The following is a 24,139-nucleotide window of genomic DNA, read 5'->3' as shown; positions in this document are numbered from 1 at the left end:
AAACTGAATAAACAGGAGATGAATCTAAAGGTCTGTGAATTGTGAACAAGGAGAAACTGTGCCTGATGGCTGCAGAAGCTGACTTCGGAGCTGTCCGTCAGGCTTAGGATGTTTGGTAATTGCCTGTGCTTTAAAGTGTTCTAGAAGTCTGCATGGCATAGTACTGATGACTGCCCACTCTGTAGCCATAACCTCTGGGCTTATGTTATGGTTTCAGCCATGTTGTAGTGTTTATAGTTTGAACAAATAACTTAATCTCTCTGGGCCTCAGTTTTCACGTCAGTAAAATGGGATAAAGTATCACCTACCTCATAATTTGTAGGTCAATGAGTAAAGTATTGCTGAGAAATTCAGACCAGGGTCTGACACATCAGAAGTGTTTTGTTTTTTTTTTTTCATCCTGGTCTCTAAGGAAAGTGGCCACAGCTAGCATCCATCCCCTGTGGAAACTTCTTCTGGGTCACTGATATTAGTGTCCCTTAAGAAGATGAAAACAAAGCCCCCTTGGAACTACTCAGACCACAGAGCCGATGCTGGCACTTAGAATCCTGTACTGAATGTAGGCTGGGGTAGAAAGAAGTCATGCCAGTCAAATAGTTACACAGTACTCCTGTGGGCTTGGCATTGTGGCAGGGCCTTGGCACTTGGCAAACAGAAGGGGCAGGGCTCTTTCTGTACTTGAGCTGGGCCTTGAAGGGTGTGAGAAAATTAGATGAAGAAAATTGTACAAAAAACATCGAGGTAAAGAGATGATGTGAGGATGGCAGCCATGGGAAGACAGAAAGCTGATGCTAGGTCAGTGGTTCTCAACCTTCCCAGTACTGCCACCCTTTAATCCGGTTCCTCATGTTGTGGTAGCCCCCCCCCCCGCCACCAGCCCTAAAATTATGTCGTTGCTACTTTATAACTGTAGTTTTGCTACTGTTATGAATAGTGATGTAAATATCTGATATGCATGATATCTGATATGGGACCCCTGTAAAAGGGTCACTCAACCTCCAAAGGGGTTGAGACCCACAGGTTGAGAATCACTTCTCTAGATGGTTTTTGTATACAGAAGTCCAGAGATGACTGTGGACTCAGACAAGAGAGAAATGCATAGGTATACACACAAAGGGGCAGACAGACAGACAGACAGACACACACACACACACACACACACACATACACAGAGGAGAGAGAGAGAGAGAGAGAGAGAGAGAGAGAGAGAGAGAGAGAGAGAGAGAGAGAGAGAGGAGCCTGGGAGTGTGGGCAGCTTAGAATCTATTTCAGGATCCCAGGAGTGCCACTGGGTCCAGTTCTATGGTGGGGATGAGAGAAATGACCAGAAAGACAAACACGGTATGTACTCACTCATAAGTGAATATTAGATGCAAAGCAAAGGATAGACAGAAGCATTTTCAAGAGAAAATGGACAGCACTTGGTGACTTATCGCATAAGGGAAGAGGAAGAAAATGTGTTTCAGTGCCCTGGCTGAGTTTATTAAAGCAGTAACTTGACTTTAAATAGACCCTCTAGGCTTCCTCAGTTTAAAGCTAAATAAAGATGAGGAAGGTCTTATTCAAAATACCACCTCGAAGAGGAGTAGCTAGGTTGGAACTGTCACCACAGAACATACATGTGGACTCAGCCATGAATTCTTCACATAAGCCATAGATAGGGTCTGACTCTGAGCTGCGGAGAAAGTATTCCCGTTTCATGCCACAGAGCTCAATGGCTGTTGGTTTCCTCTCTTTCCTACTGGACGATGTCCCATTTGGACTCTGTGGGGCATCTTTTCTTCTCAAGTTTTGTTAACTTGCAGGACAAGGCCATGCACATTAAGCAACTTCCAGAAGAGGATTCTTGGAGCACCCTGGGATTTCTTGGAGGATTTGCTTTGTAGTAATGGAACAAAGTATGTTTGCTTGCTACAAGAAGTGCGATAATGTAAGCTGCAGTGTGACTCAGTGCCAGAGCTGCAGACAGCTGCGGCATAAAGCAAGCATCAGTGAGTAAATGAGGCTTGTCCTTGCACAAGATGGATGCTCCAGAGCTAACCAACAACAGTGCTGCTGAGCTCAGGGGCCCACTTCCAGGGCTCCCAACTCCAAAACCATCAGAGCCAATCCTGTCATCATACAGGTGAAGAAACTCTTCCTGTGAGAAGAGGAGTGGGGAGGAAGTCTGTGTGAAGGGCACCCCCTCCTCAGCCTCTACCTGGCTTCCTAGGACCACAGAATGAGCCAACCAGAGTCAAGCATGTGGGTGGCACCCCTGTGTTGTGAATGTGGGTCAGAGCTAAACAAAATTTGGCTGATACGTTGACCTCCGTGGTCCTAGTGGTAGCCAGCCAGCTCACCTTCCTGTGGCCAAAGGAAGATGGGAAACTAAGAAATGGGAAGTGCCTTGAAGGAGGACTTACATTTTCTTCTTGGGAAATGGGTTGTCCTTGCTCACTCTAACAATAGATTTTCTGTTATAAATTACTAGCCACTGTGCAAATGAAATCAAAACATCAAAGCAAATAAGACAGATAAGGTGGGCATCATTGTGGGCAAGGCACTAGCTAAGTTCTTTACACAGATTGAGTCACTGTTTCCCCAAAAACACTCTCTGAGCTGACATGAGTATTGTGAGGTTGATTTTTTAAAAATTTAATTTACATACCAACCACAGTTTCCCCTCCTCCTCCTCCCATCCCCTGCCTCCCCCTCCTTTTAACCCCCTCCCCCATCCACTCCTCAGAAAGGGGAAGGCCTCCCATGGGAGTCAACAAAGCATGGCATAACAAGTTGAGGCAGGACCAAGCTCCTCCCCTCTGCATCAAGGCTGAGTGAGGCATCCCACCATAGGGAGTAGGTTCCAAAATGCCAGTTCATGTGCCAGGGACAGATCCTGGTCCCACTGCTAGGGGCCCCACAAACAAAGCTACACAACTGTCACCCACATGCAGAGAGCCTAGTTTGGTCCCATGCAGGCTCCCTAGCTGTCCGGGGTCCATGAGCTCGCAGGAGCTCGGCTCAGCTGTCTCTGTTGGTTTCCCCATCATGATCTCGACTCCCCTAGTTTATATAATCCCTCCTCCCTTTCTTCAGCTGGACTCATGGAGCTCAGCCTAGCACTTGACTGTGGATCTCTACATCTGCTTCTATCAGTTACTGGATGAAGATTCTATGATGATAATTAGGGTAGTCACCAATCTGATTACAGCAGAAGGCCATCTCAGGCACCCTCTCCTGGAGGAGTCTTAGCTGGGGTCATCCTTGTGGATTCCTAGGATTTTTAAAACGAAGAAAACATGAAGTAGTGGCAGAAAGAGTTAAGCTAGTTGGGTAGCACACTTGGTGGGGTCAAACGCATTGCCAAGCACCCTGGCTCCAAACATGGCAGCAAGGGTGGAGACTGTAGAAGAGCAGCACAGACAGGGAGTGGTTGCACAATGCAAACCAGGTCAGAGAACAGAGGAAAAGCCAGAAGAGAGAAAAGAGGGGGACGCTTAGCCTAGTGGGAAAGAAGAGGGAGGGTGGCGGCGGCAGGGCTAACCCAGCCCTGGAAAAGGTGCTGCCAACAAATGCTGTCTGTCATCTCAAAGGCTCTCCAAACACACAGCCAACAAAACAGGCAAGCTCAAGAGCTCAGGCAGGTGACGAATGCTGAGAAACAGCTCCAGGAGAAGGCCTCGCTCATGATGAGGGACACAGCCACCACAAGACTGATACCTGAGGGCAGCCTACGGGGATGTCTTGCAGTATACACGAGTCAGAGATCACAGGAGCTGGGACTCAGTCACATCCCAGAGTTGCCTTCCCCAGCCGTGCAAGGGACCTTAAGCCTCCGTTTCCTTATTTACCAAAGTGGACGGAAAACAGCCCTCATAGAGTTATGATGAGAAATGGGTGAACCACATGGGCACAGATGTTCACAAAGGGCCTGGTGTACTGACAAAAGCTATTACTACCAGTCTTGAGTGGGAGTGACCTCTGGATGAGGCATTCATTCACTCTCAGAGAGGCCACGGAGGTTTTGACACTGGCTCCCTTCAAGGACATGGGCGCTATAGGTGGAGTTCAATGCTACTGTTTTGTTTTGTTTTCTGCTCAGCTAATGAACTTGTGAGGAGAGCCAGAAACAGCACACAGGTAAAAGAGGATGCTCAGAGTTGTGTTTTTATTTACTGCTAAATAAACAGCATAAATGCTGTTGTACACAAAGTTGGGGAGAGCTGCCTATTTTTACACATTTCTAAAGTGTGCATTTTACTGTAGTTGTGGAGAAAGGAGTTAAGAATATTAATATCAGAAGTGGGGTTAAGGCACTGGAGAGGTGACTGAGTGGTGAAGAGCACTGGCTGCTCTGGCAGAGGACCCGGGTTCGAATGGTTCCTAACACCCACTTGACGGATCACAACTAGTTCCCAGGGAACATGTGCATGGTGCACACACATACAGAAAAAACATATATACCCCCAAAATAAAAATAAATCTTCAAAGAAAATGGACTTAAGCCTTAACTACAATAAAACTATTGATATATCATCAGGAACCATACGATTTTTCAAACACACAGTAAAAATGACTTTATTTTCCATGTTAAACAAAGGCCAACTGATGACTATATTTTTTATGAAATGCTATAAATAAAAATTCTATTACAACCCAAACAAGAAGATGTGCCCAAACATTGTTAAATCTATGACTGGAGAATTGCAGCAAATACTGAGAAAGACATCACAAAATTTATCTGAAATTCCTCCCACCCCCTCCATGCTTTGTTAAAGTTTATGTTAGCACACAATGCCATAGCAACCCATAAGGTAAAAATCGGAGATGGTGAACCCAACTGACTAAAAGAACAGAGACAGCCTGGGCAACGGTTCCCTTACTCTACCACCAAGGGCCGTTGTCTTTCAATAAGATCTAATGAGAAGAGGTAAAGGAACAGAAGAAGAGCCACAGTGGTTATGAGCAACCCTGGCAGCAGGGACTCATAGCTCCAAGAACCTGTTCCTCTCAGCAATCCCTCAGGAAAATCAAGGTCTACCATGCATGGACATAGTCAACACAAATGCACCAAGGATACCAAAATGTAAGAAAACAGTATTGTTTGCTTTGGTTTTTTGGCATTAACACAGAGCAATGGTAAAGTATTTACATCTCCAGGCCAGCGGTAACCAAGGATGATATTCTCAATGGGAAGAAATATACCCCAGGTCAACAACTCAGCCAGAGCAGTTACTTGTAGTGTAGAGTGACTGTTGTGAGTGTCTCCTCAAATGGCTTCCAACCGAGGGGCAGACACTCCCTTTCTTCTGAAAACTTTCCTGAAAGGTCCATGGTAGTTGTCCCGTTGAGGTTTTGATGACATTCATTTAGAGGGAAAGGTGATCAAATCAGGAGCTTTCTAATGGAGAAGTAAGGCATGGGTGGGAACTAAAATGTTCTGCATATGTGTGTCAGGGGGCAGGGGGCAGCCCCAGAGCCTGCCCAGACACCGAGCCAAAAACAATGTAGGTGGCAGGAGTCAGGAGCTCAGACACAGAGTGGTACTAAGCCAGTAACAAAGAGTTTACTAAGTACATGTTCTAGCAGCACCTGGGAGAAAGCTCAGAGAAAGCTGCCTGAATCAGAACAGGGACAGACCTACACAGCATGAGTGACAGCAGCCACTCATGATCACAGTAGCTGGGACTTGCTGAGCACAGTGGAGCAGGAGGTATGCTTGGCTCTACCCCTGTGATGACACTTAGTAACTTGTCTCAATCTCAACATCCCAGTTTAAGCCCTGGATTTCAGAAGCCCTTTAAGAAGCCCATCCACTACTTCCTTCCCAGTTCCTATTCACACTTATTGAGTTATCTTTACTAATCTAGCATCAGTGTCACGAAACTGCAAACTCCCCGAGGTGTGCCTCACAATGCTTGTTCGTCATGTACACCTAGTACCTAATGGTGTTTGGAACTGTTGTAGATACTTGCTGGCAGTTTTGTGAACTTGGGACAGATTAGCAAGCTAAGTAAAGAAGCAGTGGTGTGTGTGTGTGTGTGTGTGTGTGTGTGTGTGTGTGTGTGTGTGTGTGTGTAACAGGTTTTGACTTGCCTGGAGGCATACAGCCAGTAAGTCACAGAACCAGGATCTGTCTAATTTCCAAGCCTATGCCCTTAGCTGCTATACCATGCAAGTAATTGAAGAAGAGAACTAGAGATGTTGGCACAAAGGAAGCTGGGAAAGGAGCAACTCCTGCCTATAGGGAGTCTGGTGCAATTTCCTGTGCGATATAAATGCATTTGGCAGCATGGGTCAGCACACAGCTGGGGAGACAGGAGGTGGAGAACAGGGCAGCTAAAGGTACAGTGGGGGTCTCAGCCAATGGCATCCAGAGAGAACACAAGAGATTTTTTGTGGAGAAAAGTGGAATATGGGGAGGTCAGCCTCTGTTGACAGCAAGAAACCTTAAGCAGCTCTATCTGATTTGGTCAAGGGATGGAGGGTCAGTGAAGAAAGCCGTGCTCTAACCAGTGCGCCATCAAAATGACCACCAAAGGACTGAAGGACTTCAAAACCACGTGAAAACGAGCACAGGAGAAAAGTACATGGCATATTAAATCTCGGCTATCTTCATCTCTTCCTCACCTGTCTGCACGGCTCTGAAAATGCCCAATGCCAGAAACATTTGGGCTAGAAAAAGTTTATTCAATGGCTGAACTAAATCTTCACTTCACCCTGGCTGGGGAAGGGGCACCACAGTCCTTTCCAATTTCTACCAGCTTTCCCACAAACAAATATAAAATTGAAATAAAATGAGGGTATCTGTTAACAATCATAAATTGAAGACAAAGCCTCTAGAAAGAAAAGGAGAGAGAGAGAGAGAGAGAGAGAGAGAGAGAGAGAGAGAGAGAGAGAGAGAGAGAGAGAGAGAGAACCAGGATGCCATCTGCAGCTGCTGAAGTCCATCCTACATCAAAAGTAATTGTTTAAAGATGCAAATGAGATCATGACCTTCTCCTTAAGCCTTTCCAGTGGCTTTCCATTGCCTCAGAATAAATTCCAGATCCATCCCCACTGCTCGCCAAGCCTGGCCTGACCTCAATCTTCCAGCCTGCCTCTCCCTGTCCTGACTGGCTTCCTTTTCTGCTCATTGATTTTCCTGAGTCTCTGTCCCTCGTGTCTGCTGCTCTCAATTCTGAAACAGTCTCTTCCTGGATCTCCATGGGTCATGACATGGAGACATTTCAGCTGGGGAACATCTGCTCAGGAGTCCTTCCCAACCATCCAGCATGTGATTCTGCCTTGGGTTTTATTGATTTTTGCATCACCTGAGGTTAAGTTTTTATTTACTTGCTTTGCTAAGTTGTCTCCTTATTGCTAATCTTGTGTGTCCTGGACACCTCACATCTAGATGTGTGGCTATTACACAGCATTCCATGGTCACCAAGACACTTCCAATGTTGCCAAGCCAAAAGCTGATCAAGAATGTGAAAAGATCCACTCTGGATGTGTGTATACACAGGTTCATGTGTGTGCAGATTCATGTGTGTGGCTGCACTATATGTGCATGTGAATGGAGCCCAGAGATCAACTTTGGGTATCGTTCCTCATACACCATTCACTTTGTTTTATGAGAACAGGGGCTCTCACTGCCCTGCACTCACCATTTCAGTTAAGTTGGAGCCCCCGTGATTTGCACATTATACACTGGGAGTACAAGCACAGCCTTTTATCCAGGTCCTGGGGATTGAACCCTGATCTTCATGTTTGTGTGGTGGGCGTTTTCCTGACTAGGCTATCACACCAGCCCCATTGAGCTCCATTCTTCAGTGAGCCACACTGAACTGTGTTGCCATGAAGGAGAAGGCAAGAGAACTCTCAGGAGAAGAAATCCAGTTTGAATAATTGGATCTGGCATTCTGAGCGAGTAGATTAAGACCGAATCCTCTCTACCTGTAATCTTAAATTGGATTCAGAACTATGTTGGGCTTTGTAACCAGGCCAAGGTACATTTTATTTGAACACATTTTCAACTGTATTCGAAACTGTCTCCCTAAACAGCCATTATTAGTGATAATATTTTTATCCTGCTTAACAATGTTATATATAGCTTCCCTCAATCTAATAAATAATTCAACACAATAGGAAGGTACACACCCCCTGGATTCCAAAAATGAAGACTGTTTGTAGGCCTGAGAGGCAGGGGATGTGGGGAAAGGTTGACAGTAGCAACGGCTCATTAGAAACCTTAACACTAGTTAATAATAAGCGTTATTAATACCAAACCTAAGCCTTTAATGGTGAACAAAGCTTCCGAGATATGGCAGAAAATAACATCCCCAAGGCTACATTTTATTTCTATAAAATTTCACATTTCAAAATACTTCCTATATATTTTGTACTTTGCTCTGAATGACCAGGTGGCAAAGTTAGGGATGCTCAAAATAGTCATCATGATACAGATGAGAACACAGAGATGTGGCAACACACCCAAGATGCATAGGCAGCAGAGGGAGCGGTAGTAGACTCAGCCTCATGTCATGACTGATGAACAGCAGTGCTAAGAGAGAGTAGCTTTAAATTTAAACAAAATTCTCTTCCCAGTACTTTCTTTCTCTTTCCACAGTAAATGATTTTTCTAAACCCACTGGGCAAAGCCAGGAGCAGAACATGATCTAGAATTCTCATCCCTTGACCATGGTAAGTCACTGGGCAAGATCCAAGAATTCATATTGTAATACACGACTTGTTGACATGAGTAATTTTAACTCAATCACAAATTAAGCTCCTTATAACCATCTAAGCATCTCATGATAGGGAAACATTGACATAACGTATCAATCAATATACCACCAAAAAGAACAACGCTTTGGAAGCTACTTCAGGATCATGTGTGGGATATTAAATAATAATAATCATACATGTTAAATAGTCAATTAATCTAATCCTTATAATAACTCTTTCAGGCAGAGATTATCTTGGGCAGAAGAAGAAACCAAGACATGGAGAGGTTAAATAACTTAAAAAAGTTCACATAAAGGTGAAGAAGTGAGAATTTGAAAAGTCACTTCTAGAACCCATGGTCTTAACAAATGTAGACACTGCCTAGAATAGTGGTTATAATCAAATTAATACAGAAAAAGTCATGTGTGTATGTACACATGCATATGTGTATGTATATGCAGGTATGCACATACATGTATATTTAGAATTTGACACAAAAAGTATATTTTGACCAGAAAGCAACTAAGAGCTACACTTTATTGAGCATGTACTTAGTATGTTAAGTACTGTGCTAAGTGCAGGTTATTTAATCTCATTTAATCTTCTCAAAAGTTTTATACAGTAGACTTGCTTTACCATTTTGCAGACATACTCAGTGAGAGTTAGGAAATTCCAGGTTGTCTGTCTCCAGAGCCCATGTTCCACACTCAGTATGCTGTATCAATGGTTGGTATTTCCTAACAGTGATTTTTTTTTTTTTGGTAATTTCAATGTTGTCTTTGTTCAAATTTTTGAACAGTGAAAACTTGTTATTCAAAACCAGAGGAAAAACCATTCGAAACACTGGGCAGACATGGGTGAGACAGTCCTGCATGCTGCTAGGATCAGGCTGGTTCTCAGCCTGAAGGATCCTCCATGGCAGAGGGTATGTTGGAGCTGCAGAGGGGACACGATCCAGGGCATGACTTGACATCTTGAAACCATACAGGAAGGAGCCTCTGAAGGCCCCACCGAGTCATGGGCACTGAGCCTTTACTGTGGACCCGGGGGTCTTCTAAATGCCTTGCATAGGCCAAGTCCTTTGATTCTGAGAATAACCGTGTGCTAGGTGCTGTTTATGCTAAATCTGCCGTTCTTTCCAGTGCCCATTCATTCACTGGATGCTACCTGAGTGCTGACATACACCCCACACTGGGACAATCAAAATGAATGAGGCAGGTTTTAGCCAAGGCAGCCTTTCATTTTTGCACAAGGAACAGGACTGATACAAAAGAAAAGTTTGTGCCCACAGAGAACAGCATCTAAAACTTGCTGGACTCTGAACACTGGGCACCAAGGCTGCAGCAGCACTGAGCCCTGCCTGACCCAGAACTGTCATGCCAGTCTCCACAAACCATATAAGCCAATTCCTGAAGCCAACACCCCGACTCTTTCCTCCCATTTCCTCCTTCCCTCCTCCCTTCATTGGTTTGGTTTTTATCTAAGTAAAGTATACTCTCTGACTTAATTCTTAAAACTTTTCATGTTCAATGACCATGCCCATGAGTTTCATATTCTTAATGAGGAAATAGATCCACTTTCTTCCCAAGGTCACAGACTTGAGGTTTAACAGAGGTCAGTCTGACCAAAGTCAGCAGTCTCCAGCATGCTTGGTGGCCTTGGTAGCTGAAAAGGAATCTCTCGATGAGCAAAAAAAGGGGAACTCTCACACATGAAGAGGGCACTTTTGTGTGACCTTGACTGATCGGCACCAACTTGGACTTGTTACTATAAAGGGCAGGGGAGAGGAGTGTATGTAAAGGAAAGAAAATAAGGAAAGGTTCTGTGTTGGGCACGCAGGGCAGTGATGGGGACGGACAGCCTGAATGGGGCAGCTTTGCACAGCACATTTGATTTCACAAGCAAGGGAACTAATAAAGGAAGGTAAAGTCTGATTTCGAACCATCAGGCTCCATTGGCAGTGACACAGCTAAGTCTCATCAGGTGAGTTAGTGGGGAGACAGGAAGTTTGCAAGGGCGATCTACAACTCTGAGCATCCATTGGGAGGGAGAAGGTAGGGGTAGGAATCAGGAAGGACTCCAGACACTCAAACAAGTTTAGTTCCCTGGTATGTACCTCCGCCATCCACTTGAGACATGAGAATCTAAGAGAGACCTGGAGGCTAAAGTCACAGCACAAAAGCAGGAGCCTCCCCCGCTCGAACGATTAGACCATTTCTTATGATTGCCGCTGTAGTTAGTGCTGTGTAATGCTATGGCCATTTTTTCATCTCCTTTTCAGTAACTCACTGAAAGCATTTGTGATGTGGGAATGCACAGCTAGACCACCCGCATTCTGGTTTCGCTCATTCTATTTTTACTCTGGGAAACTGTCCACGGGAGGAAACACAAAGTGATAAGCCATGTGCCAGCTCTAACCAATTCACACAAGTGCCCTGGAATAAGATGTCAAGACAGTTGCTGAAGCCAAAGAGAAAGACAGTTGGGATTGATTAACGATGCCGGGCCATGGTCTAAACCAGAGCAGCCTATCGTGTGGACGTGGAGAATAAAGGATGATAGAAAATGCTAATAAATTAAAAGTGGGTGGGGAAAAATGTGCAAGGCCTGCCTGCAGAGGTGGCGCAGCAACCTTCTCTATGATAGGAACAGTGGCAAGAAGCAACACTAAGCCTCTGCAAATGAACAAGTCACCACTGGGGCAGAGCCCAGAGAAAACTGCATGTGTACCAGCCTCTCTCAGATACTTTCATATGTATTATCACAGTGTGCTCTCAAAATGACTCTGGGAGATGAGGACTGGCTCTGCTCCTACCTCCTTCGTGGGGAAGCTGAGGCCAGGCAGTTCCAGCACTCACTCAAGGTCACACAGCTGGTGGGAGGTTCAAGGCCTGTCCTTCTTTTCACACTCACTGACAGCAGGTGCATAAGCTCAGAGAGGAAAGTGCTATAAATGGTCACATTGTATGTGCACTCAGTAGAACGATGACCCTGGGGACACATTCATTTGTGTGTCTTTTGGCAGTCACCCAACCAGCCTCGGCACCTTTGAACGTGAAAGACACCATGGGTTCCCCGTCTTTGTCTATCCACATTTTTGGAATCATGACTAAAATGAACTTTCATTTATCTTCCAGAGAGAATAAAGGTCCCTTGGATAAGTTGCTGCATTTGGCGTGGGTCTCCTCAACTATAAAACGAGGCTGGACCAGTTTGGTTAACCTTCAAATGATGGTGGGCACTATCATATGTTCATGACAATAGCCCAAGCTTTCACAAGATGCCAGTGAAAACTGAGCTGTCCCACTAAGGGAGAAAGGGGCTTTTGTTCATGGCGAGAAGCAGGTTTTCTATAAAATGTTTTGTAGAATGTAAGCTGTGAAAGTTTAGAGTCCCTGGGAAGACTGACAGTACAGTGTGACCCTTGTCACCATAAACTCCAGGGAAGACAATGAGTGTTACTGAAAGGAGCGGAGCACACTGCTAAGTTAGGGGCCTCCTTCAAGCTGATGGCTGATGGCGAGGACCAGAGCTGGGTGATGAGACCAGCTTTCTTAGTTGTGAGGAAATACCACACGGAATCTAAACAGCCTGCTGCTTGCATGTCAGAGACCCGGATTTTCCAGTCATACTGTGGGACACAGACGAGCTCTTGCCTGGGAGTCAAAGCCTTAGCTAACGATTCTCGTAGCTGTTCAGCTTAGCGAGTCACTTCATCTCACTGGGCCCCCGTTTCTGTTTGAAATCAGGATGGTAATACTTATTCTTTTTCCCACACAGAGAGGCTGTGGGATTGCAATGTGTGTGAGAAGGTAGTATATCTCACTAGGCGCCATGCCAGACTCCAGGTTTCTAATGACAGTGACTGCAGCTGGCTCCTTTCCCCTGTCATTTTTAGTGCAAGTATAGTACCTGACACTAAAGAAAAACCTCCAAGTGGACCTGGAGAACTTTTGGGTTAAATCGTTCACCACTGAATGCACTGTACCTTGAACAAGTTGCCTGGCAACTAGTATGCATCATATATATATATATATATATATATATATACTTTAAGCATATGCTCATTTGAATTAATTGCTTTAAAAATAAAATATTTTTATTAATTTTTCAAGAATTTCATTCATGCATACAATGTATATTTATCATATTCACTCTCTGCTCCTTCCCCTAACTCCTTTCACATTCATTCCCAAACCCTCCACCCCCTCACAACATCATATCCTCTTAAACAAAAACAAAAATTGTTTTTATAACTCAATGAGTCCAAATTGTGCTGTCCAAATACACATAGATGTGGGCCCATCTACTGGAACACGGGCAACCTACCAGGGACCACACCCCTAAAAAAAACCCGACTCCCCTTCCCCTAGCAGTTATGAACTGTCAACAGCTCCTCAGATAGGGGGAGTGGCTTCTCACCTCCCTCCCCGCTTATGTAAAGGCCTTTGAGACACAGCTGAGAGCTCATCACATGACAAGTGATCCTGGTTCTGAAAGAGCCTTATCATAGGTCTGACTTCTCTTTGTTGGATGTGTTCAAGCTTAGCATTATAGCTGAATGCTCAGCTCTGTGAGTTTGGAATGATGAACTAAGACAAGGACATGACATACATTCATTTACTTAAAAGTGTGGGAAGAATAAGTCCAAGAGGCACCATTATCAGGCCTTCAGTGTGCTGGCTTGATAATCCCAGCCTCCTAAGGAGCCAACTGTCATAAGAATGGAAATGTTGATTGGCTTGATCTTGTGCAGGTCTTATACAGGTGTCTCAGCCAGTGTTTTATTACTGTGATGATGGCAATCGCTATAAAAGAAAACATTTAATTGGGGGTTTGCTTACAGTTTCAGAGGGACAGTCCATTCTCATCATGGCAGCAGGCAATGCAGCACACATGCATGGCACTAGAGCAGTAGCTGAGAGCTGCATCCTGATCCACGGGCAGAGGGAGAGAAAGATTGGGCCTGGCATGGGCTTTTGAAACCTCAAAGCCCACTCCCAGTGACACACTTCCTCCAACAAGGACACACATCCTGGTCCTTTTATTCCTTTCCAACAGTTCCACTCCCTGGTGACTATGCATTCAAATATATGAGCCCATAGGGGTCACTCTTATTCAAACCACCACAACAGGCAAGCACAGCTACTGTGAATCCATCAGTGCATTGGTCTTGTCATGTCTAGAAGACACAGCTTTGTTCTGGTACTCCCTAACCTCTGGCTCTTACAATCTTTTTGCCTCCTCTTCTGTGATATTCCTTGGACCTTGAGGGGAGGGGTGTGATATAGATGTATGGCTTCATTCTCCAGTAGTAGTTTCACTAGTTCTATACATAATCTTAATGGATAAAGAAATGGTGCTATACTAGGTTCTATAGGACATAGGTACATAGATGATTTTTTCTTCTAGTACAGCAATGATGCAAGACTAATCTGTGGCACGCACACAGAACAACAACAGAAGAGTATTACACAACAAAGGAGAAGAGCAATGTATTTGAGTTAACTGCATGCAGGCATACATTTTGAGCTTGGAGGAAGAAGAGTCTAGCCTCAGAGTTCAACCTTGGAGGGAGAAAAATGTGGAAGAAGCCAATCATTCAGCAGTGGCAATGGGTTCTTAGAGCTGGGAGTTCTAGATATAGGACAGATCAATCATTTCATTCTGTCGTGAGGAAACAGCTTGGAATGTAAAGCGACTTCCCCAAGGCACCCAGCCAAGGAGTCCCAGAACTTAGACTCACACTCAAGTATTACTTCTGGAACCACCATACTCTTTATATACAAAAGCCCAAACTACAGAAGTTCAGTGAACACACTGAACCTCTAAGACTGACAAATTCTTTATTTGGAAATAACTTGGTATCTGAAAAAACTCAATTTCTGTGATGCTATCATTGCAAACACTAGCACATTGCTCAAATGTATACTCATTGATATTTATCTCTCCATTTTAAAGCAGAGAAAGGAAAAAGAACATAGGAAAGGAATGGTGGAGGGAAAATGGAAGAAAGGAAGGCACAAATATCAGGGAGGCATCCAGTGTATTGATAAAATGGACTCAGAATTCTTTGCATAGTGCAGCATAATGTGTCTCTTTCCATTATGAATTCATTTCCTCGGAGAGAATCACCCAAGTAAAGCAAGCTCGTGCGTATTTGCAAATAAACAATCTCTTTTAGCACTTTATTACACTGTCTTATTTCCTAATTGTGTCATGTTTGTAAGTTTTGAGGCTCTAGTGAGAACATAAATTTGAACATTTATGTTTTACATGTACCATGGACAGCATGTAGATATAAGAGCTACTTATTTATATCTAGTTTTGCTCACTTACTCAATGAACAAATGTATTAGGCCTCCACTAGGTATGAAAGCTACAGAGGTGAACATGGTAGACCAGATGCCTGTCTTTGAGAGTTTACCTTCAAGCCCTAACTTCAGCTTTGGGGACTCAGTGGCCCAAGATATGTGTTTGGGATTTGGGAATAACATGAACGAAAGGTAATCCTGTTGAGGAGTGGAGGTTTTGCAGGAATCATAAGAGAATCAGTGATTCTACAAGCTATGAAAAATGATTTTTGCAAAGCAAGAGCTTGGATGTAGGGAAAAGTCTATTCTAAATACTAGAAGGCACATAGTATTATTATCAATAAGCACTAGCTGAACCTGAAGAAGACAGCAGACTGAGCATGCAGGCTCATGTAGACTGTGGATTTGAAGAGAAATGCAAATGGGGAAAATGGAAATTTCAAACAAGGATGCAGCATGATATAAGAAATTTAAATATAGATGTTTGATATATTAGAAACATATACAAATATATGTTTATATATAGAGAATATATATATATATATATATATATATATATATATATATATATATATATAATATAGAATGTTTCTAATATTCTACAGAGGCAATGAACTGATATTCAGATCCCAAGAATGGAGCCTCATCCCTCCAACATCTACAGTACTTCTCCAGTAGCTAGTCCACTGGTGAGTCAGCAATGATGTATCCACTGAAGTAAGTATGGCCAGTGCATGGACAAGCTAGCACCAACACCTACGCCCACACCTGCTTTCTCCCCAGGGGATCCTGTCCTCACCATACTTCCTGTTCCTTTTTATCTATGATCACCTCTTCACACAGTCCATTTCTTCTCAGGGTTCTAAGACACAAGCTAAACCATACCATAACCCATTAAATCTTATCTCCAACTCCTTTCTAGTCATTTCAGTAAAATCTCTCCCTTTCTTCATCCCATTGGGAGTTTATATAAGGACCTTTCAATTGGACAATGTGTTCTATGATAAAATGGAATTAAGAAAAGGTAAGCCACAAGGATGGAACTGAAAAGTAAAACTGAACATAATTGAAAAACTACAGTATTATCACAAGTCTCTAAAGCTTCTTTATGTAAAATAATTTCTGGAGGTGCCTTCAAATTTTGTCTCTAGCTCCTCATTTTCTTCTAATTAAGTTTTCTTTGTTAATAATTGACTTAGATAAGTCATGTGGGAAGTCTAACAGCAATATACAAAAGCAATACTTGAAATTAAGAACACATTTAACGCCATCATTCTCTTCTGCTGCGTCGCTGTGACAGCTGTCGTGTTCATGGCGAGTATTTAGTCTTCAGTCTAAAGTTGGGCTATTGCTCTTGATGGACTAGTATGTGACTACCCATTCTTTTCAGAGATTTGAAGTTGTCCACTGGGATTGGGTAAGAACTAAAGCATCTAGCCAGGCAGTGGTGGCGCACGCCTTTAATCCCAGCACTCAGGAGGCAGAGCCAGGTGGATCTCTGTGAGTTTGAGGCCAGCCTGGTCTTCAGAGTGAGATCCAGGACAGGCACCAAAACTACAGAGAGAAACCCTGTCTCCAAAACACACACACACACACACACACACACATACACACACACACACACACAAATCTCTAAAGCATCTAACGGTCTCTTCCCAACTCATACCTGAAGATGGAGGGAAATTACATAAATGACAGCGGGGGTATTAAAATCTCAGATGTATGCTTAGATTTATTAAAGTAACTTTACCATTTAAGGGAAGGGAATCAGCAGCATTTGAGGTACTCTCTCTAAAGCCTCTGAGCTAACTATAAAATGAGCACTCTTATTCAAAGGCTTTGTTCCTTTTTTTTTTTTAAATCACATCAAAGAATTTTCCAAATAGAAAATTCCATTTCTAGAGTTTACAGGTTTATTGCAGCAACAGATGTTCAGCTAATCTCAAATTGGACAAAATCATCTAAGTAATCATTTGGGGCATAAAAAGTACTAATAAGGAATGAAAAGGCAGGGTTCTACCAGCAGTCATATTTTAAGTAGAGGGAAACAGAATATGCAACTGTAGAAACAAAGGCTTGTTTTTCAGTGTGGCTAACATGCCTGCTCTGCTACAAAGTGAAAAAGAAAAAGTTCTTAGAGTTTATTTTGTTCAACTGACTTGAATTCAAACTCCATTCTATCATGGGTATTTTTTTTCTGTGACAATGTATTATTTTTAATTTTTTAAATCTGGAAAAAGTATTATAAAATATTCTATCAAGAATACACCTATGCAGACATGCCTGTGAGTAGTAAATAAATTAAAATTTATTAGTCACCTTGAATTGCAACTAAATCCTTAAAAGTATGCTTTCTCCTTTTCAAAACTGTTTTACAGAATGAAGCCATTGGCACGAGGAAAGTGATATTTTGAATATAGCAGCACCTAAGAGCCTGAAGATGGAATTCAAAACAGAGTAGCAGGTAGTTCTGCATGGGACAAGAAATGTACTTAACAGCCAGAAATGAAAAGATTCTGAGACCTTACTTTCAGTTATCTTAGGAAATACCACTTAAGATTTTTAATAATAACATATCAAAGACTAGCCCTTGACTCACTGCCCTAACCATGCTGACTGCATCTTAGCATCACCAATGCACAGACCCAATGCACAGACCCAATGCACAGACCCAATGCACATACCCATAGCAGTAGTTGCCTCTGCTTACCACCTCTTCCTTCAATCCCATACTGCATCCGAGTATCATCATGTAGTTTCCCTCAACAAAGACACAACTCAATATCAACCACTGCCAAAAATTAAAGAATTCAGGCAGCAACAATTCAAGTCTCTTAAAAGATACTGCTTTCATGAGAATAACTGAGATAGAGCCACAGAGTCACATACTGCTGCTGAGCTATATAAGGATCCTGCAGTTATGAAGCTGCCTCTCACAGTATTAGAACAAGAGGGAGGTGGTACCATTCCTCATCTAAGACCAGGCCTTCCCAAAGAAGGTGAATGAAGCCTATATCCTGTTCCAAACAAACACAGACATGAATCTGAACCATGAGCTATTCAGCTAAATGTGTATTTATTCCTGTTTCCCACAGAACAGAGGGACTGAAAAGTTGCCTTGCCATGCTTTCTCAAAGCAGTATACAGAAACACTGCAGCAATATAGCAATGTGCATGCACGCGCGCGCACACACACAAGTACAAACTACAGCCTCTCGTCTCTAGAACTGTGTTTATGTGCATGACTGCACATGCATGTGTGACCATGTGTATGTGGCACACAGGAACTGGCTGAGAACAGACTATGTAGCTGCTCGGTGGTGCAATCTCACAGTACACACCGGCATTTCAGCAGACAGCTGCCATGGCAGCATTTTGGGCACCTTTTGGAGGTTCCTTAGCTTTCCAAGGTTACTGTGGTATGTGCAACAGCCTGGCTTTCTCTAGAGGTGATTTCAGTGGACATAACTGCCATATCACACCTTCAGAGTAAGAGCAATTTAGAGGAGGGATTCTGGGATGCAGCATCAGAAATCTACACAGACATTGCTAAAAAGACTGGCCATGTAATTGGAAGGCCACTGACAGGCAAACAGATTCCTGGTTAAGGCTCCCACCTGTTTTTCCAAGGTCACTGAACAATTAATAGGAGACCGTTTAAACAGGAATTACGGATAGAAAGCATTTCTTAGTTTCACATGAAATTGGAAAGCAGGGGGCACTCCCCCAACGGTTCTCTAGAAACAACTGTGCCCATAGTGTCACCTCTGATCCCTACTAGTGCGACGATAACATCCTCCATGAGATGAATTTGGCAAGCTGGCCACGGTGCTACTTCAGCTCCAACGCCAGTCTTTGTTACGAGTTCCCATTTCAGTTTCTGCAGCTCAGATAAGCTTATCTCAGGCCTTCGAGCTGACGTTCTGGATGGCACACCAGACCTTATTACCAGGAGAACCGCTAATGAGCATCAGGAAATGCTACCAGCTCCAGAGAACTCATGGGATAGTTTCAAGGCGAGAAGTATGAAAGGACAGGTCCTCAAATTCCCCATGGAAGGTCAGAATCAGAATGTATGCAGGTGCATTTTAATAGATCCGACATAAAATTTAGCTGAAAAAACATAGTACTTCTATAGAGAAGATTTTTTTCCCCCTGATGAAGATAAATCATATGGGCTTTGAATTGAAAACTACATAAATTATACTCTTTCTGTTTATCTTGCCTTGTTATTCAAAGATTAAATTAATTTTCAATTAACTAAAACTGATTTAATCTTAGTCAAAAAATATCACTTAGCTCTCTGAAAATGAGACCAGGCGCTAAACAGAATGATATCCTGCCTCCTTTTAAGGCTACTTCCCAAAATCTGTGAGCTTCTGCCCCAGAATTCTTCACTCCCTCAAATCAATCACACTAATGACATTTGATGATGATGATGATGATGAGAGAGACATTCATTTCTGAGAGAGAGAGAGAGAGAGAGAGAGAGAGAGAGAGAGAGAGAGAGAGAGAGAGATATTCATTTCTGCCAAATGAGTACAGGTTACATTGCAGGTTTTGTTGAAACTGTTTCCTTTTATTCCAGTTTAGTAAATTTCTAAGGTCCACTGACTATTGACAACTAGTAGGCCAGACCTTGGCTTAAAAGGTGGCCTCTCTGCCATTTCAATGGCTGATTTGAGACCCATTATGCACTGGATTCTGTATTATAAAATCCAAACTGGGTACAACATTTCTGCCTGTCATCTTAGGAAAGGCCAGGAGTTTAGCACCATCCTGTAATGTGGAAACAGAAAACCGAAGCCAGCCCAGAGCTCCCTGCTTCTCCTCTGACCAATTTGTTGCTTTCTCTGAGGTGATATTGGCTGTCACTATCTCAGGCTGGAAAGAGCAAGTTAGTAGAATAATGTGTATTTTAAATAGCATTTCCCAGGGAAAGTTCTCCTCACACTTAATGTTAAATGTAGTAAGATTATCGGCAAATAATCACTTGATGTTTAGCTAAGAGCCATTTCCTTTCTGAACTGGTATGATCCCGATTAAGGAGTCAAGAGGCCCAGGTATTTTTGTTAGAGCTCTCATTCTGCTGCAATTACAGCCCCCATAAAACTCCAGTTTATGAACCAAATTTGTTGCACCCCTCACTCCAATATTATAATGCAAACCTCAGAGATCAAAAAATATCTTCTAAAATATGTAAACAGTTCACTGACAACGACAGCGTGTAGAGAACTCTGTCGATGACCTCTCCCGTCTAATGTCAATTTCTGAAAACAAGTTTCCATTGCAAAGATTTAACCAGCATGCTTTCAGAAACCTAACACAAAAAACCTTATCTTTTCTCCCAACTTGTTTGGTCTGCGAGCTTCTTCCTAGCTGTCTCAGATTCCTAGGAACACTTGGGCTTTTCTCTTTCAAAGGGGCTGCGAGCTGTGGAGGTTCTGAGCTAGGCAGAAACCCTGTGGTTTGATTCCATTAGTCTAAGCCCTGGACGGTCGCAAGCAAACTGCCTTCTCTGCTCGCAAAAACCCTGGCAGCCAGGTTCTAGACACAGACAGCGGCTGCATGCATTCTTCCATACTGGTCTACCCAAATCTTGCCTGGAGCCAGCCAACCACAGCAGAGGGAATCCTACCTTCCATCATGGTGGCAGAATTGCATTCCTTAATTTCCAAGGAGTCAGAAAAAACACAGGAGGATGTGCTTCCAGGTCCCAGCTAAGTCCTCACAATGCCGCTGCTGAGGTCTGTTCTGCTTGCTGCCAAGCCAAAGGAGACAAGCGTTAACCCGAAAGACAGGCCATGGATGCTGCTGGTGCTGCTTCACCTACAAGCTCCCAGGAAGATGCTGAGAGAGAAAGGCAGAGGAACAGCAAGCCGGCGAGCTGCACCGCCTGCAAAGCCTCGGCCAATCCCTTCAGCTCTGGACCGCGTCACATGGTAGCCAGCCTGCATCTCCTGACACAATACCCCCGGAGAGCGCACGGAACCCATTTCCCGTCCCCATTCCTCGCCACCCCCACCGCCTCCAGCTCCTCTCCAAAAACACAGCCCCTTCCCCACCTGGTGACGCACTTCCCCCGCCCCTCCTCGTGGTCCTCGCAAGCCTATTGCGGCTCCCGGGCGCCCGATGATCTCTGAGCTGCCACTGTGACTGGGGACGCCAGCGAGAAAGGAGCCCAGGAAACTGAGCTGCCCATGGGGATTTTTTTCGTTTTTCTCTTTTATTTATTTTTAAAGAAAAAACTTCTCAGTGATTCCAGGTCTTGGCACCACACTTCACATTTCCATTCCAACCTCATTTTGACCTGAAGGAATTTCAAATGTCAGCACCTGGCCTCTGCGCACATCTGTCATCTGTGGCCGGCTCGTGCTCTCTCTCTCTCCTTCCCCCATCTCTGTCTCCCTGTCTATGTATGTCTCTCTGTCTCTCTCTGTGTCTCTCCCTCTCATTCACGAGAGAAAAATCAATTCGCTGACGTCACATCATAAACAACCATCCCCCAAAGGATGATGCAGAAAAAAAAAAAAATTCACCCCAGCTGCCTTGAAAAGAGGCAGGAAATTAATTGCGCATGACATGCCCAAGGGCTGGGAACTGTCATTAAAACAAAGAAACAAAAGAACCCACCCGATCCGGGCTCTGGAATCAAACCGGCGATGCTCCAGCTCATTTCTGGGGCGAGAGGCGGGAGAAGGGGCTGAAGACAGCAGAAGCCTAAGCCTTGGCCGCCGCCGCCGCAGGCGTGTGCGCGCTGTCTCCTCCCACGCACTCGGCTCTGCAGCCGCGACCCCGGGCTGCGGGTCCCACCGCCACCCCCGCCGCCACCGCGTCCTCCCGCCGAGCTGGGCCGCCGCTCGCCCCAGGTGGAGAGCCTCTTTCGCAGCCTCGGCGGCAGCTGCCAACGGTAGCCCCTGCTACGGGGCACGTTTTAGGAGAGACGCGCCTCCTGCGATCTGGAGTCGCCTCGGAGCCGAGACGTTCACCCCAGGGGAAATCCAGAGGGAGGCAACCGTTCCAGGTTGCGCAGGAGGAATGGGCGGAGCCCGGGGCTTGGCAACTTGCTGGGGTGGGATCTGCCTGCCCTGGAAGGGTTCAGACACAAGGTCTGGTCGAGTTGAGGGTCTGTCACCTGAGTGCTCTCAAGAGACCTAGGAGTCCTTCAAAGGGACTCCCAGGCCGTTGTCCTGCCATCCTGGGTTTAACAAGGCCAGACAGCCAAGCAAAAACAAGTGGAAGGGAGAGGAAGGGAGAGAGAAAATGATGAAGGGAGATGGGAGACCAGAGAAAGGTCTTTTTAAAATGGGGAACAGCAGAATCCGGGCTATGAAAATTTCCTTATTGAAGACAGGTCTGAGTCTCTAACAACGGTGCTGATCATTCATAACACCCTCTCTTAATATTACCCAGATCCTGACAGAGTTCCGTTTTCTTCCAGAGGGAATGTGAGATACTGGTGGCCGTGGAATAATAAAGAACACAGTGAAGGAGGCCAAGCAAGAAGCAAATTAGTCAAAATCAAAAAGCAATTCAGTTCCTTAGCAACTTATAAGATTTTTTTTTTCAAGACAGGGTTTCTCTGTGTAGCTTTGAAGCCTGACCTGAAACTCGCTTTGTAGACCAGGCTAGCCTCTATTTCACAGAGATCCACCTGCCTCAGGCTCCTTAGTGCTGGGATTAAAGGTGTGCACTACTACCACTCCTGGCAAGATTTTCTTAATCTAAAAAAAAAAAAAGCCTCATTGTTTCCCCTCAAGGACACATTTCAATGGCTCTGCATGTCAAAATTAAAGTCTCCGCAGAGATACTCTTGCTTGTGGCTTTTTCTACTATATCTACGAGGCAGTAGAGTTTTGAAAGGAAGAGATTACAAAATAAAGCAGTTCTTAAGGACAACTTGATCTGCTCTGAAAAATTCAGTGAGTTATTGCATGAAGGGTGTGTGTGTGTGTGTGTGTGTGTGTGTGTGTGTGTGTGTGTTAAGCAAATTAATGAAGGTTAAGAACGTGGACAGATACTGGTGTCAAAAAGCATGAGATGGAATTGTGTCTCGTCTTCATTGGGGTCTGAGACCCTAGGCCAGCCTTGCAATTCTGGGTTTTGGTTTCTTGCCTATAAAACGGCGATTATAACAATACCAAGTTCAGAAGCCTGTAAACCAGTGGTTCTCAATCTGTGAGCCGATACTCCTTTGTGGGTGAGTGACCCTTTCACAGGGGTAGCCTAAGACTATCGGAAAACACAGATAATTACATTTACAATTCATAACTAGCAAAATTACAGTTATGAGGGAGCAATGAAACTGATTTTAGGGTTGGGGGTTGCCGGAAAGTCGCTTAGTGTTGTGTCTAGAGGCTTGTTAAGTCCTCCATGTTAGCTTTGCAGAATTAGTGTCATTGACACCCAACAGGCTGGCACATGCATCAGAGAAGGTTGCAGCCAGAGAATGACGGGCACGGAGAGTCCTGTGCGCTGAGAATGTCAGTGAAAGGCTAAGTGAGGTAGAGGGCCAGGTGTTGCAGATGCCTGAAAGGCTCCTCAATAGAAAGCGGAGGCAAACAAGACTAATGGGGGAAATTTTGAAAATGATGGAATTTGGGGATAGTTTATGGGGGAAAAATGAATGAACGTGGGGTGGAAGTTATAAAAACAATAAGGAACTCTGAATGGGGAAAGTCAGGTGGAGTCTGGAGGTGAGTGGAAGCAGGAAAGGCAGGAGGTGAAGCAAAGCTGCAGGTAAGGGAGGAGCTGGTCAGCCTTTGCCCCCAGCCTTGGCTCTCGTGAACAGAGCAGACCTCTTGCATTCACTGCAGCTCACACCAGTTTGGGTTAGGATTGCAACAAGCCTAATAGCTAGGCAGAAAGTGTGCTCAAAGATTCTTGTTCAGAATAGAGTTGGAAAGTTTGGATCCACATAGAAACATTGTACCTATTTATGAGGCACAATGTGAGATATAAATGCATATGGAGCATGTTTAGTGATGAGATCAAGGTAATTCACATATCTACAGCCTCCATAAATGTGTGTGTGTATGTGTGACACTATAAATCTTTCCTGCTAGCTGTTTAGAAGTAAACAAGTGTGAGCAACCACAGCGACTGAACTGCACCATAGACTGTTAGAAGTTATT

At 44.2% G+C, this 24,139-nt stretch overlaps 1 protein-coding gene across 1 annotated transcript in view; it reads right to left on the bottom strand.

Annotated features, from left to right (window-relative positions):
• The window catches only part of Sgip1 (SH3GL interacting endocytic adaptor 1), a 205,400-nt gene that overhangs the window by 171,179 nt on the left and 10,082 nt on the right, over nt 1–24,139 (bottom strand). Inside the window, exon 2 of the mRNA XM_059254587.1 lies at nt 20,644–20,766. Coding sequence (XP_059110570.1) covers nt 20,644–20,653 — 10 coding nt within the window. The 5' untranslated portion in view covers nt 20,654–20,766. The remainder of the gene's footprint in view (nt 1–20,643; nt 20,767–24,139) is intronic.

This window comes from Peromyscus eremicus, chromosome 2 (genome assembly GCF_949786415.1).
Source record: "Peromyscus eremicus chromosome 2, PerEre_H2_v1, whole genome shotgun sequence".
Taxonomy (NCBI): Eukaryota; Metazoa; Chordata; class Mammalia; order Rodentia; family Cricetidae; genus Peromyscus; species Peromyscus eremicus.
The sequence above is the reverse complement of the archived record's forward strand: the minus strand, read 5'-3'. Positions and strand labels throughout refer to the sequence as shown.